This window comes from Octodon degus, unplaced genomic scaffold (assembly GCF_000260255.1).
Source record: "Octodon degus isolate 3935 unplaced genomic scaffold, OctDeg1.0 scaffold00344, whole genome shotgun sequence".
NCBI lineage: Eukaryota > Metazoa > Chordata > Mammalia > Rodentia > Octodontidae > Octodon > Octodon degus.
In genome coordinates, this window is record NW_004524920.1 from 625,634 (window position 1) to 638,963 (window position 13,330).

General features: G+C 49.9%; 1 protein-coding gene across 6 annotated transcripts in view; it reads right to left on the reverse strand.

Moving 5' to 3' along the window:
• Pld3 (phospholipase D family member 3) overlaps positions 1-13,330 on the reverse strand; it is a 23,549-nt gene that overhangs the window by 4,124 nt on the left and 6,095 nt on the right. For 2 of the 6 annotated variants that reach the window (XM_023708254.1, XM_023708256.1), the window contains 7 exons: positions 6,026-6,117; positions 5,840-5,914; positions 5,617-5,759; positions 4,725-4,908; positions 2,410-2,530; positions 2,207-2,334; positions 727-927 (listed from right to left, as the gene is read on the reverse strand). In XM_023708254.1, coding sequence (XP_023564022.1) covers positions 727-927; positions 2,207-2,334; positions 2,410-2,530; positions 4,725-4,908; positions 5,617-5,759; positions 5,840-5,914; positions 6,026-6,052 — 879 coding nt within the window. In that variant the 5' untranslated portion in view covers positions 6,053-6,117. Of the gene's footprint in view, positions 1-726; positions 928-2,206; positions 2,335-2,409; positions 2,531-4,724; positions 4,909-5,616; positions 5,760-5,839; positions 5,915-6,025; positions 6,118-6,637; positions 6,729-13,330 lie in introns of those variants that run through there. The other 4 variants (XM_023708255.1, XM_023708257.1, XM_023708258.1 and 1 more) reach the window with 4 other exon arrangements.

The window sequence follows — 13,330 nt, forward strand, 5'->3', positions numbered from 1 at the left end:
TCCTCTACAAGCTTTATTTTTAGGTAGGGTCTCCCTAAATTGCTCAGTTTTCCAGGCAGGCTGAAATTTCTAATCCTCCTGCTTCAGCCTTCCAGTTCTGGGGTTACCTGAACCAGGCTCCAGCACAATCTGAGTACTCTAAGTAAGTGCTGCCACCTGGCTACTGAGCTCTAGAAATGTGACTAGTGCAATTGAGGAACTGAATAATTCATCAGATTAATTTTAATTAATTTATTTTTAATAATGTATTTTTGGTTTTTTGAGACTGGGTCTTGCTATGCAGTGAAGACTGGCCTTGAACTCACTATGTAGCACAGGCAGGTGAGGAATTTGCTGTGATCCTCCTGCCTCAGCCCTACCACCCTACCACCCCATGGGTGTGTGTCACCACGTCCAGCTAATTTTAATTAATTATTATTATTGTGTGTGTGGAACCGGGGATTGAACTCAGGCCCTTGCGCTTGCCAGGCAAGCACTTATTCTACTGAGCTATCTCCCTGGCCCCTAATTTTAATTAACTTAAATGGCAAGAATTGCCTGTGGGCAACACCGAGGGCTTTGGGTACACAAACTCTGCTTCTGGAAGTATTAGGATATCCATTTTCAGATGGAAACGAGACCTAAGGAGGGTGACACACAGCCTAGGCTCCTGACTTACCAAACTGCTAGGCCAGGGCCATAACACACATATCTACGGTGTAGTGGGGCTACTGCCCCCACACTTACCGCCAGGTAGGCCAGTGCAGGGGTCCCATTGAGGCAGATCTCCATCGGTGTCTCTTGATTGTAGCGGGTGTCGTATGACCTGGGCCAGGTTGACGGGATGGAGCTGCCCGCCTGGCCCAGGTACCAGTAGGCCTCAAAGATCTTGGTAAGGTCCTGTGCCAGGCAGCTGCAGTTGTACATGACCACACCCAGCTCCTTGACCTGCAGGAGGGCTGTGCTAAATCCGGTGCCCACACATGACAGGGACGCTGCCAGCCCAGTCTCTTTATCCCTTATTATAGACCATGTGTCTCTTAGTCCTTCCTCCAACCCTACTGAAGAGCTAGAGTCCTAGAGCTTTCAACTTAAGTTCATACGAATGAACCCTGGGCCTCACACATACAACTTTAGTGCTCTACCACCAAGCTGCAGCCCCAGCCCTTTAAAATTTTATTTGAAAACAGAGTCTTATTAAAGTTATCCTGTATGGCCTTGAACTTTTGAATTCTCCTCCCTCAGGTTCTGGAGTAGCTGGAATTACAGGTGTGTTGGCCACTGTGCCTGGCTGGTTTTCTTTTCTTTTCTTTTTTTTTTTTTTTTTGAGACAAGGTCTTGCTGTGTAGTTTAGGCTGGCCTTGAACTCACCATGTAGCCCCAGCTGGCCTCCAACTCACGGTGATCCTCCTGCCTTGGCCTCCGAGTGCTGGGATTACTGGTGTGCATCACCACACAGGCCTCCTGCTCATTGTTAGATCTAGTCCACTATATTCCTCATCCAGGAAACCCCCCTGAAGTGTCCAGCATGTGCTGGGCCTTGCCATTCCCCTGGGCTCTCCGAGAGTTTCCCTCTTTATTCTCTTTGCTGACGAATCCATCTCTACTGGGTGGGAGGACACCGCATGGATGTCTCAATCACAGCTGGATGCTCAGTGTCTCCCTGCATCAGCAGTAAATCTAGGGGTTTGGGGAAGTATTCTTGTGCTGACTTCTGCCAGTTCTTTAGTTTCAGATCTGTTGTCATCACCTTCAGGACATCTTTCCTGACACCCCAAGTTGGGTCGGATGACTCCTCTGGGCTTCCATGGTTTCCCCATCCTATCCCTGAGCCCCCCTGGGCTGTGAATGTCTGGCAACAGGATCCACGGCACACTGGGAGTCCTGTGAAGTTCATCCATTACCACGAGGTTCCTAGCATTACCCAGGGGAGCACTGGGTTTAGGACAGGAGTTCACAGAATGGAGAGGGAGGCCACAGTGGAGCCTGGAGTGCCCTATACATGCTTGTCAGCTTCCCTGAGGGACTGGGGGAAGCCTAGGCTTCCATAAGCAGAAGGAGAGCAGTGGAAGGCTAGATTGAGGGATGTTTAGGAAGGCTTGGTATGCAATAAGAAGAGAAGCATGGCACAGATGGGCAGAGGGTGGTGGGACTGCAGAGGAGGGAAGCTGCAATCTGTAAGGTATGAAATGGCCTGGAGGGGAGGGTGGGCAGGGCGCAAGCAGACCTGAGTCAGTGAGCGCCAGTCCATGTTGGCACTGCCCAGATAGAAATGGGTCTGGTCTACCACCCAGAACTTGGTGTGTAGGACGCCGTGGGTCAGCTTCTGCATGTCTACCATGCGGACCTGGGCACCTGCAGCCGACAGGGGCAGTGGTCAGGAGTGAACTTGGGCAGCCTCAGGCACAACCCCCACAGCCCCCACCTCACCGCTCTGCAGCAGGGCCTGCAAGTCTGCCTGCGGCTGGGGTCCGTTGGGCTTGCTCACGGCGATGCGCACCTTCACACCTCGAGGGGCCAGGGTCTGCAGCTGTCGCAGGACCTCCTCACCCTGCAGGAAACACAGGGCTTCTCAGGGGCTGGGCAACCAGCCTAGGGTACCCCAGTGGGGTTGTGTTAAGACTCAGCTTTCATTAATTATAGGACCCACTAAGTCCTTCCCACTTACTGTGTGTCAGGCCCCTTGAGGTCTGAACTCAGTCAAATCTCACAACATCCTACAGAAGGGCTGGTGACAATCTCCACCATGCAGATAAAGACACTGAGGTGGAGAGCTCAGTGGTGAGTGAGGACTTGAACCCAGACCGTCTGCTTCTACTTCTACGCTATGGATTACTTCAGTGAGACTGAGGAGAGTTTGAGGTCTTTTTTGAGGAGAGGATACTGAGGATGAAACCCAGGGCCCAGCATCTGCTAAACAAGTGTACTACCACTGAACTGTAGCCCCAGACCCTTTTTCTTTTTCATTCTGAGACAGGATCTTGCTAAATTGCCTAGGCTGGGCTTGAACTTCTGATTCTCCTGCCTTAGCCTCTCAAGTACTGAGATTACAGGTGTGTGGCATCAAGCCCAGCTTGGACTTTTTTTTTTTTTTGCGGAACCAGGGATTGAACTCAGGCCCTTGTGCTTGCCAGGCAAGCGCTTATTCTACTGAGCCATCTCCCCGGCCCCTGCTTGGATTGTTTTTAACTTTATTTTTTATGAATGCTTCAGAGGCTCTGTAATTCTGGTCAACTTTAAGTTAACTTCTCATAAACATAGCCAGCTGAGAGCAAAAAACAGAAATATCAAGATCTTGTTTGTCTCAGGTTTTTCAGACTGGGTCTTACTATATAGTTCAGGTTGGTTTTGAACTCACTATGTAGTGTTTACTGGCCTCAAGTTTGTGCGTCAATCCACTTGCCTCAGCTTTTCAAGTGCTGGATGATGGTGGTGATGATGATGATGATGATGATGATGATGATGATGATGATGATGATGATTTAGAACAGGGCGTATAGGGTCTCACTGTGTAGATCAGACTCATAGTGATCCTCCTGTTTACAGCCTCCTAAATACTGGCATCACAGGTGCGTGCCACCATACCCAGTCTCAATCGCCATCTCAAGGAGCCCCGGGGGTGGGGCTGGCACAGCAGTTCTAGAGATTGAACTCCTGGCCTCTGCGTCTGCCTAAGCAGGCGCTTTAATCCGCTGAGCTATTTGGCTGGCCCTCCAAGTGCTGGGTTTAAAGCCATCATGCTTTTTAATAGTAGGAGCTATCCACCTATACTATTCTTCCTTCTTCTTCTCCTTCTCCTATTCTTCTTTCTTCTCCTCTTCTTCTTGGGACAGGGGCTTGCTATGTAGTATAGCCTGGCCTCAAACTCACAACAATCCTCCTGCTTGAGCCTCCAGAGTGTTGGGATTATAGGCATGCACCACCATGGGCAGCTGGCCATTTCTTTTTAAACTATGGAGAGGCCATGCATAGTGGTATACTCCCATAGCGTATACTCCCAGCAGTCTGAGGCTGGGGCAGGAGGATGGCTGCAAGTTCAAGGCCAGCCTAGGCTACATAGTGAGTGCAAGGTCAGCCTGAACTACATAGCAAGACCCTGTCTCAAAACACAAAATAAACAAACAATGGAGATCTTATATGTTTTTAAAGTTTGTCTCCAAACCATAGCCATTGTGTGTTAACAGCAAATGCTCAAAATGGGGTGCTTGTATACCAGCCACTGTAAGTTTGCACAAACCAGTCCATTCTGTCCTTGCAAGAGCCCTGCCAAGCATGCAGTGTATGTTGGCCCCTCTTACAGATATGGAAACTGAGAAGTGACCTGCCAAAGTCACAATGCTGGGGAGTACTTGGGGCTGGCTTTTTTGAGACAGGATCTCATTATGCAGTTCAGACTGGTCTTGAACTCACTATGTAGCCCAGCCTGGCCTTGAACTTGTTGCTCCTCTCTTCCACCTGTTTACGTGACAAGGTCAGGGCAGCTTGTGGGCAAGCGACATTTGCTAGCCTAATCCCTTGTAACTAAACCTGCACCCTGACATTCTGAGGCCTCCAGATGATCGTGACAAATGCTCCCAGTCCAAAGGGCCATGTGAAGACAGCTGCTTCCAAACACCTGTGTCCAGCGGCCACATGAGACACGCCCACCTGTCTCCAGGGCCGCAAAGAAGCCCCTTCACACCCTTCCCTTTGCTTCCCCCTCCCTGACACCCCTGTTGCCAGCCAGTACCCAAGCTGGAGGGTACCTGCTGGGCAGAGGGGTCCTGCGAGTGAGTGTCATTGTTGGTGAGGGTCCAGTAGAAGGAGGCGATGTCTAGGCTGCTGTGAGCACCGGCAAGCAGGCCCAGCCAGGCCTGGCTCGTGGAGGGGTTGCTTGTGGTGGCATTTGGGAAGTCCAGGCCTTCAGGAATGCTCTCCACCAGCACTGCTCTGTGGGGTGAGGACAGTGTCAGCCATAGGGGGACCAGAGATGCGTTCACCTATCTGCCCAGGGATGTGGATGGAGAGCTGAACATCTCTTTTTCTGAGACCGGGTCTAGGAGCTGGGGAGATAGCTCAGTTGAATAAGCGCTTGCCTGGCAAGCACAATGGCCTGAGTTCGATGCCCAGCTCCGCAAAAAATAAAATAAAATAAAATAAACAAAAAGGAAAGAAAAAAGAGACAGAGTCTCACTATGCAGTTCAAGCAGGCCTTGAGCTCACTTTGTAGCCCAGGCTGGTTTTGAACTCACAATGATCCTCCTGCCTCAGCCTCCTGAATCCTAGGATTACAGGTGTGTGCCACCAAGCCTGGCTAAGCTAAGCATATCTGTGTGAGGTCCCGTCCTCATGATTCTCTGTGTGTCCACTGTCTGTCTAGAAGTGTGGAAGGAAGATTATGCATAGGGATGTCTGTGTGTCAATCCATAGATGTGGATGGGAGATGCTGTGCGTGTCTAACTGTTCAGAGACCTGCAGAGAAGATGACGCTGTGGCTGCCATGGAAACTGTGTGGGGGGAAGGGGGTGGGCATGCATTCGGGAGTACAGCCTCCTCATTTCATCACTGCACTGGGTGCGGCTGAATGCAGACCCTGCTCCTTGTATGTATTTAAGTGATCCGGACCTGGCAGACCCCCACCTTGCCCCCCTTACTTACTCGCAGGGATCATAGCAGGGAGCTGGGCGCTGGTTGGGCCCAAAGAGATGCAAGTCCCCATATTCCCATAGGAACAGCTGAGTCATCAGGGCACCAAAGCCCACCACTGCCAGGATGAGGACCAACAGGACCCAGCGGGCTTTCTGTGGGGAGGAGGGGGTGGTCAGCCAAGGGGAGCAGCCCTGCCAAGCCCTGAGCCAGTCAAGGCAGTAAGGGTGCCTACCTTCTCTGCAGCCTTCCATGCCTCAATCTCATTCATGGGCAGCTCGCTGGCAGGCTCCTCAGCAGGGACCTTCAGCTGGGAGATGGGGAGGAGGAAGGTAGAGGGAGTGACAGGGCCGTGTGGCAAGTTGTCCACCCTCCACAGCACACACATCACATTCTCCCCACTCAGGCCCTGTTCACCTACCTCCTGGTACATCAGTTTAGGCTTCATCTTGCCAGGTCGCTGGGGTAGACGCACAGCCCAGGTGGTAAGGTGGGTGTGTCAGGGTCTCTGAACTAGGGGAACAAAAGCAGGCACTTATGGGGTGTGCTGGGCTTTTGAGGGTCATCACAGAGGCAGATTAGTCTTGGGGTTATGAGAACCATGAAGTCTCCTTGCCCAAGATCACGGGGGCACTTGGCACAGTGCCTGCCACCTCAAAAGGAGGAAGCTGGTTGATGGTCAGCAGAGATACCGAAATCCCTCGAGGTCCAGTGCCTCTGCTTTCTTCGCATTTATCACCTGCCTCCTCTTAGCGTCCACCCTGCCCCCCTCATGCGCCCATGCCGCTCCCCAGGCGCACCCCACTTTATCCATTCCCTGAGCTGCAATCCAGACATTCCCCCAAACGCAGGCCTGGATCCTCAGGGACTACTCAGGGAGCACGTTCCAGGCGGCTCCTTTGCCCTCGACCCCGGGTACCCACCAGACCACAGCAGCTCAGGTACAGAGCCCAGAACCATCGGGCCTCCTCATTTCCCTTCAGCCCCTCGCCGCCCCGCCATAGCTCCCCCTCCTAACCCCAAAGACCTCGACCTTACACGCCAGGTAGCTGCTGCTACCTCCGCGGGGCCCCAGCTTCTGTCCCGACAGGCTGAACAGGAGTAGGAGGGAGAGGGGGCGGGACCTTTGGAGGCCCCGCCCACTGCAGCGGGGAGTCTGCGCATGTGCGCGTCGGCTCACCGCAACGAGAAGGGGGGAGCGGGGGGGCCCCCCAGACCCAGCCAAAAGGGGGGAACAGCCCCCTAGACACCGTCTACCCGCCTGACTGGGGTCGGGAGCGATTTACGGTATGGGGAGTGGGTTTGTCACACCCACCCCAAGCCCCATTTGGGCAAGGGAGGCCACAGATTAAAAGGAACCCCACATCTTTTCCAATCTACAAACCTTGTGAATTTTTTGTACCGTGGACATGCATTACCAAGTCAAAGAATATAAACACATAAATAAAATTAATACTTAAAATGCTCATAAAAGGGAGATCAAAACTAATAGACGAAGCAAAAAAAAAAAAAAAAAAAATCAGCAGAAGATCCAGCCCACGCTGTAGAATGGGAAGAGAAGGATGGTGTTTTTGTGTTTTTGTGTTTTTTTGTTTTTTTTTTTTACCGGAGTTTGTCTGTAATACGTTATTTGACCTTTTTTTAAGAAAGCCAGATGACATTTGGATAGGGATTAGAACACCTTTGTTTTGAGATCCAGCTTTCTGGATCCCAAACAGGATTTAAAGTCACAGCTGGAGAACTAAATCGGAGGCCCCCCCTCCTGGTACCCTCCTCCCTCAACCCTCATCCCCAAACATACAGGAAGTCTACAAGTGCTTCTCAATAAAATAATGTCACTGAGGCAAGGGGGTGGGACTGGGAAGGGGAGGGTCCTGGCTGTTTATCACTGTAAGGTTTTGTTTTGTTTCTTAGAGGCAGGGTCTTACTTTCTAGTTCAGACTGGCCTTGAGCTTATTATATAGCCCAGGCTGGCCTTGAAGTTGACCGAGGTGATTCTTACGGTGGTTCTCATGCCTCAGCCTCCCAAGTGCTGGGATGACAGGCGTGCACCCCTACACCAGCCTCTTATTTTCTTTTCTAAAATGGTGAATGTGGGCTTCTTATAAAGAAGTATAGGACCCAGTTCAGTGCAGATTAAGAAATATCTATGCAAGAAAGGGCACAGGTAGGCCTATCTGATGGCGAGGCATCTGCAAAAGCAGAAGATAACACTCCAGAAGGGGCAGGCCAGGAGATTGCCATGGGGGAGGGGACAGGCAGGAAACCTTTGGCTTTGTGTTTTTGCTATACATTGGAGATTAAACCTAAGCCCTTGGCAGTAAGTGAACTACATCTTCCAGCTCCTTTTTTACGTTTTACTTTGAGACAGGTCTCACTGAGTTGCCAAATTGCCCAGGCTGGGCTTGAACTTTGTGATCTTCGTGCCTCAGCCTCCCAGAAGTGGGATCATAGACACACATCCGGGGTTGGTGGCACATGCCTGTAGTCCCAGCATTTTCAAGGCTGAGGCAGGAGGACTGCCAGGAATTCAAGGCCCCCAGGGCTACCTAGTGAGATAAGGGCCAGCCTGGATTACACCGCAAGACCCTGCCTCAAAATAAATAAATAGGAAGAAAGAAAACAATATGGTGATGAAACAGCATGAGATATAAAATTAGGGGAAGGGCCGGCCAGATAGCTCAGGGGTCTAAAGTTCCTGCTTCGGCAGAGCACAGCGGTGGGCCGGGGTTCGATCCCCAACATACCCTGCTGGCCTCACTCCTGGGGCACAGTGAGACAGCGATTGAGACTGGGCGTGGTGTCAGGCACACTTGTGCATACCCCTATAATCCCAGCACTTGGAAGGCTGAAATCAGGAGAATCACTATAAGTCTGATCTACGTAGTGAGACCCTGTATACTCTGTAGAACCCATCCTAAATTCATAAAATAAATAAAATAAAATTAGGGGAATCCACGAATAAAAACATGACAGAGGTGTGCAGCTGTGGGTGAGTGAGTATAGAGCCAGGATAACTGGGATGGCCATTAATACACAATCATAATAAAGAAAAAGAGAGCATTTAAATTGTCAGTAGCAGGCCAGGGATATAGCTCAGCAGCACAAATGCCTGCTTGGCAAGCATGAGGTCCCAAATTCAATCCCCTGAACTGCAAAAACAAAAACAAATTGTTAGTAGCCTGGTGTAGTGGCACATGCCTGTAATCCCAGCACTATGGGAGGCAGAGGTAGGAGGATGGCTGCAAGTTTGAGACCAGCCTGAGCTACAAAATGAGCTAAAGGCCAGCCTGAACTGCACAGTGAGACTCTTGTTTCAAACAGAGAAAATAAAAGTTAGTGAAATTTTGTTATTCAAATTGGAGTGATTTCTCCCCCATTGCGCCAAAACCAAAACAAACAAAAAAACCAAATTGTAGTGATTTGGGGTCTGTATTGAAGTTTCACTTTACCTTCAGCAGTATTTTTATCAAAGTAATATACCTAAAAAAAAAAAAAGTAATATACCTAAAACCTCCAAAAGAAAACTAGTACCGAGGGCTGGGGAGATAGCTCAGTAGAATAAGCGCTTGCCTGGCAAGCACAAGGGCCTGAGTTCAATCCCCAGTTCCACCAAAAAGAGAGAAAGAAAACTAGTACCAGAAGAGTGGGTCAGATGGGATTAAACTAATAAAATGGAGCTGGTTATGGTGGCAAACTCCTGTTGTCCTAGTACTCTCTGTCGTCCTAGTACTCTCTGTCGTCCTAGCACATTGAGGTTGAGGTTGAAGCAGGAGGATCACTGGGAATTGTAGGCCAGTCTACGTTACATAGTGAGTTCAAGGCCAGCCTAAACTACACAGTGAGACCTTTTCTAAAAAAAAAAAAAAAAAGGCAAGAGATAGAGAAAGAGAACACGAACATGCTGGGGATATAGCTCAGTTTGAAAGCCCTGAGGTCAATTCCCACTACCACTAAAAAACAAGCAGAAAACCAACAAGAGGAGAGTAGTTGATTATAGTGGGAGCTAGAGGGAGAGACCCGACTTTAAATCTGAACGTCAGCATCTGTGTGACCTGTTTGAGTTTGGAGAAGTCACAGTGTCTCTGTGCCTCGGTTTTCCCAGCTGCAAAGGAGGCGCGAGGATAAAACTATATGCTTTTCACAGGGCTGTTTACTTTCACATGTATTCATTGAGTACCTACTGTGTAGTAGGTGTTGTTTTAGGCCCTGGGACAGATGCAAGGAAAGACATAGAATAAACAATAGGTAAATTACAGTTGCCCTCCTTTTCTCCGGGCCCTTCACCTGCAAATTCAACCAACTATGGTTTAAAAATATTATTTATTTTTGCTTTCTTGAGACACAGTATCAGTGTGTAGCTCAGGCTGGCCTTGAAATCACTACGGTAGCTGTGGCTGGCCTCAAACTCGTGGCGATCCTTGTGCCTCAGCCTCCTGGGATCACAAGTGTATGCCGCCTAGCCAAATTGAAAAGATTTTTTAAAAATTACAGTCTGTACTGGAGATGTACAAATGCTTTTGTTCTTTTTCTCTATACAGTGCGGTATGTACAATCATTTACACAGCTTTTGGAAATGATTTGAAGTACAGTATAGGAGAGAGTGTAGGTAGGTTACATACAAATAGAAGTTCCTTGTAAGATTTCTCCAGGTTGGTTGGCCATTCATGAGATGAGGTCTTGCTGCGTTGCCCAGGCTGGTCTTGAATTCTCGTGTTCAAGCAGGCTTTCCACCTCACTTGCCTAAAGGCTAGGACAACTCCATACTACTGTGCCTGGGTCTCTAGAACACTAATTTATGTAGGAACTGGGCCATCTGGGAGTTGTGCTATCCTTGGGGGCCAAAATCCCCTAGACACTGAGGGGCTATAATGTGTTGGCGAGTAACACACTCCATGGAGGATGTGGGATGGTTCCCCATGTTAAATAAAGAGGTCAGGGAAAGCTTTATTAAGAAGGGCACACCTGAGGAAACCTTCAAGGGACAGAGTGCCAGCCACATGCACCTGGACTTGGGAGAGCGAGGAGCATGGTCAGTACAGAGGCTCTGCAGCAGGAGTGACCCAGTGTGGATGAGAAGTGGGAGGAGGCTGGTGTCTACACGGGGATGAGTGGGGATGTCGGAGGGAGGAGCTGAGTCAGAAGTGACCAGGCCAGATCCTGCAGAGCAGGTCAGGGATTCCACACAGTAGGCATGTGATCTTTGTTTCTTTGTGTGTGTGTGTGTGTGTGTGTGTGTGTGTGTGTGTGAGAGAGAGAGAGAGAGAGAGAGAGAGAGAGAGAGAGAGAGGGAGGTGATCTTGAGTGCTGTGGTGAGTTTAATGATGGCTTGGGAAAAAAAATAACAACAAAGAAAAGGTCTGACACAGGCATAAGCCCGGGAACCAGTGTCTGTAACCTTATTTGGGAAAAGCAGATGTGATTAAATTTAGGGTCTTGTGATGAGGTCATCCTGGATTATCTGTAAGGGCTCAATCCCCATGGCAAGTGTCCTCCTGAGACTGCAGGGAAGACACAGAGAAGGCCATGTGACCAGTGACTTGACAGTTGGGGAAATCCTGGGGCTTCCAGCAAGCTGAGGGGAAGGAATGACATCACCTTCAAGCCTCCAGCTGGAGCGCAGCTCTGCTGAGGACACCCTGGGTGGAGATGTCCAGCCTCCAAGCCCGTGACATAATACATTTCTGCTGGCTTAAGCTGCCCAGGTGGTACCACCACGGAAAAACACAAAGGGCTGGTCACAGCTCCTGTGGCTGTGAGGAAGAAACCAGGGATCCCAGGAAGAGGTCAGGGTAGGGGCACCAGGGGGTAGGACAGACTCAGGGGTGTCAGGGAGGGGATGAGGGTGCAGTGAGCAGGGTAGGGCAGCTGAGGGAGGCAGACCAAAGAACTTGGGTGCTGGGTCCTCAGTTTTGGGCTTTAGTTTTCGAGACAGGGTTTCCACCATGTAGTTCAGGCTGACCCAGAATTCACTATGTAGCCCAGGCTGGCCTCTAACTCTTGAGGTGATGCTCCTGCCTCCACTCCAGAGTGCTAGGATTCCAGGAGTGCGCCACAGGCGTCGCTGGTGTTGGGTCCCTTTGGAGGTGCATGGGATGGGATTTCCAGACTGGGTAAGGCTCGAGAATAAGGTGCTTAGGACGACTCCAAGTGTTTGGACCTTGACAGAGAGATGAGATGCTCAAAAAGTGTGAGTGAAAGACCAGCAAGTTTAGGTAGCTTTTTTTTTTTTTTTTTTTTTTTTTTTTTTTTGTGGCACTGCAGATTAAGTCCAGGGGCTTCATGTGGGGCTATATCCCTATCCCCTTTACACTTTTTATTACCAAGTTATGAGCTCAAATTCAGGTGCCTGCAGCCTCAGCCTCCCACAGTGATGGGTCCGCAGACACATGCCACCACACCCCACTCACTAATTTAGCTTTAAACATATAAAAATTGAGATGTCTAAAGGCTACCTAAGTGACTTATCTGTGCTAAAGAACTTAACACAGAAAAGCAGGACTGGGCTGTAGTCCCAGGTCTCAGGAGGCTGAGGCAGGAGGATGGTTAGTTCAAGGCCAGCCTGGGCTACATAGTGAGACTTGTCTGAGAAAAGAAACAAAACAAAACAAAACAAAACAAAACAAAACAAAACAATCAAGAGATAGAGAAAGAGACCAAGGAGAAAGTAGGATCCTATTCCTACCAATCAAGCGCAGCAGCAGAGCACTGACTGAGAGAGTGCACAAGGCACTGGGTCCCACCCCAGCACTACAAAAACTCAAAACTAAAACAACCAACCAAAACAAACCCTGAAAGTGTACAGCACAGCCACCCAGCAGCAGGAGGTTCTCAGGGAATCCTACTGTGGAGTCTTCTAACAATACCCTCCCAAAAGGCACAATTGATAAAATAGGATTTCCTTACTGTTGATTGTTTTGGTTTGGTTTTTTTGAGACAGGGTCTTGCTATGTAGTTCAAGCTGGCTTTGAATTCACTATGTAGCCCTGCCCTAGCCTTCCAAATGCTGGGACTGCAGATGTATGCCACCACACCCAGAACTCCCTATTAAATTTATAGGCTTTTTTTTTTTTTTTTTGTCTTTTTGAGCCAGGCTCTTGCTTTGCAGTTCAGGCTGGCCTTGAGCTCATTTTGTAGCCCAGGTGGGTCTTGAACTCATAAGGATCCTATTGTCTCAGGAATCGAATCATAACAAGGCTTAGACTCCCTGCTGGTGTGTTCCCTGTCCCAGGGGAAGGGTAGCAGTCTGAGCTGGAGAAGGAATCTGGTCCCACAACCCCCAGTCAGGTAGCAGAGCAGCACAGAGCCCAGGCAGGATGGGCATCAGCACTGTACTCCTTCTCAGCCATCTGACACCTGTGTCCCAGGACCTCAGGGGCCGGACTGGGCTCCAGAGCGACCAACTAGGCTGGTTGTACTGTGATGCTTCCTTCAGGATGTGGGGTGTCTCTAGGCCCTGTGGTTTTGGACCCTGCCTGCTGGGGGGTATGATACCACAGCCCACAGAAAAGGAGGAAGCAAAACTCGCTGGGCTTTCAGTTCATGGTTCACATCCTGGGTCACAAGTCCTGAAGCGGCAGGATGGTCCCTCCTCCATCAGCAAAGGGGAGACAGGTTACATCGACGTCATGTTTGTGGCAAGGTAAGTGGGACCATCCACCTCAGGCAGAGTGCTCAGCAACCCTCTTGGTAGGTGACACCAGTGTCTGTGGCCCCTAGAGCCACA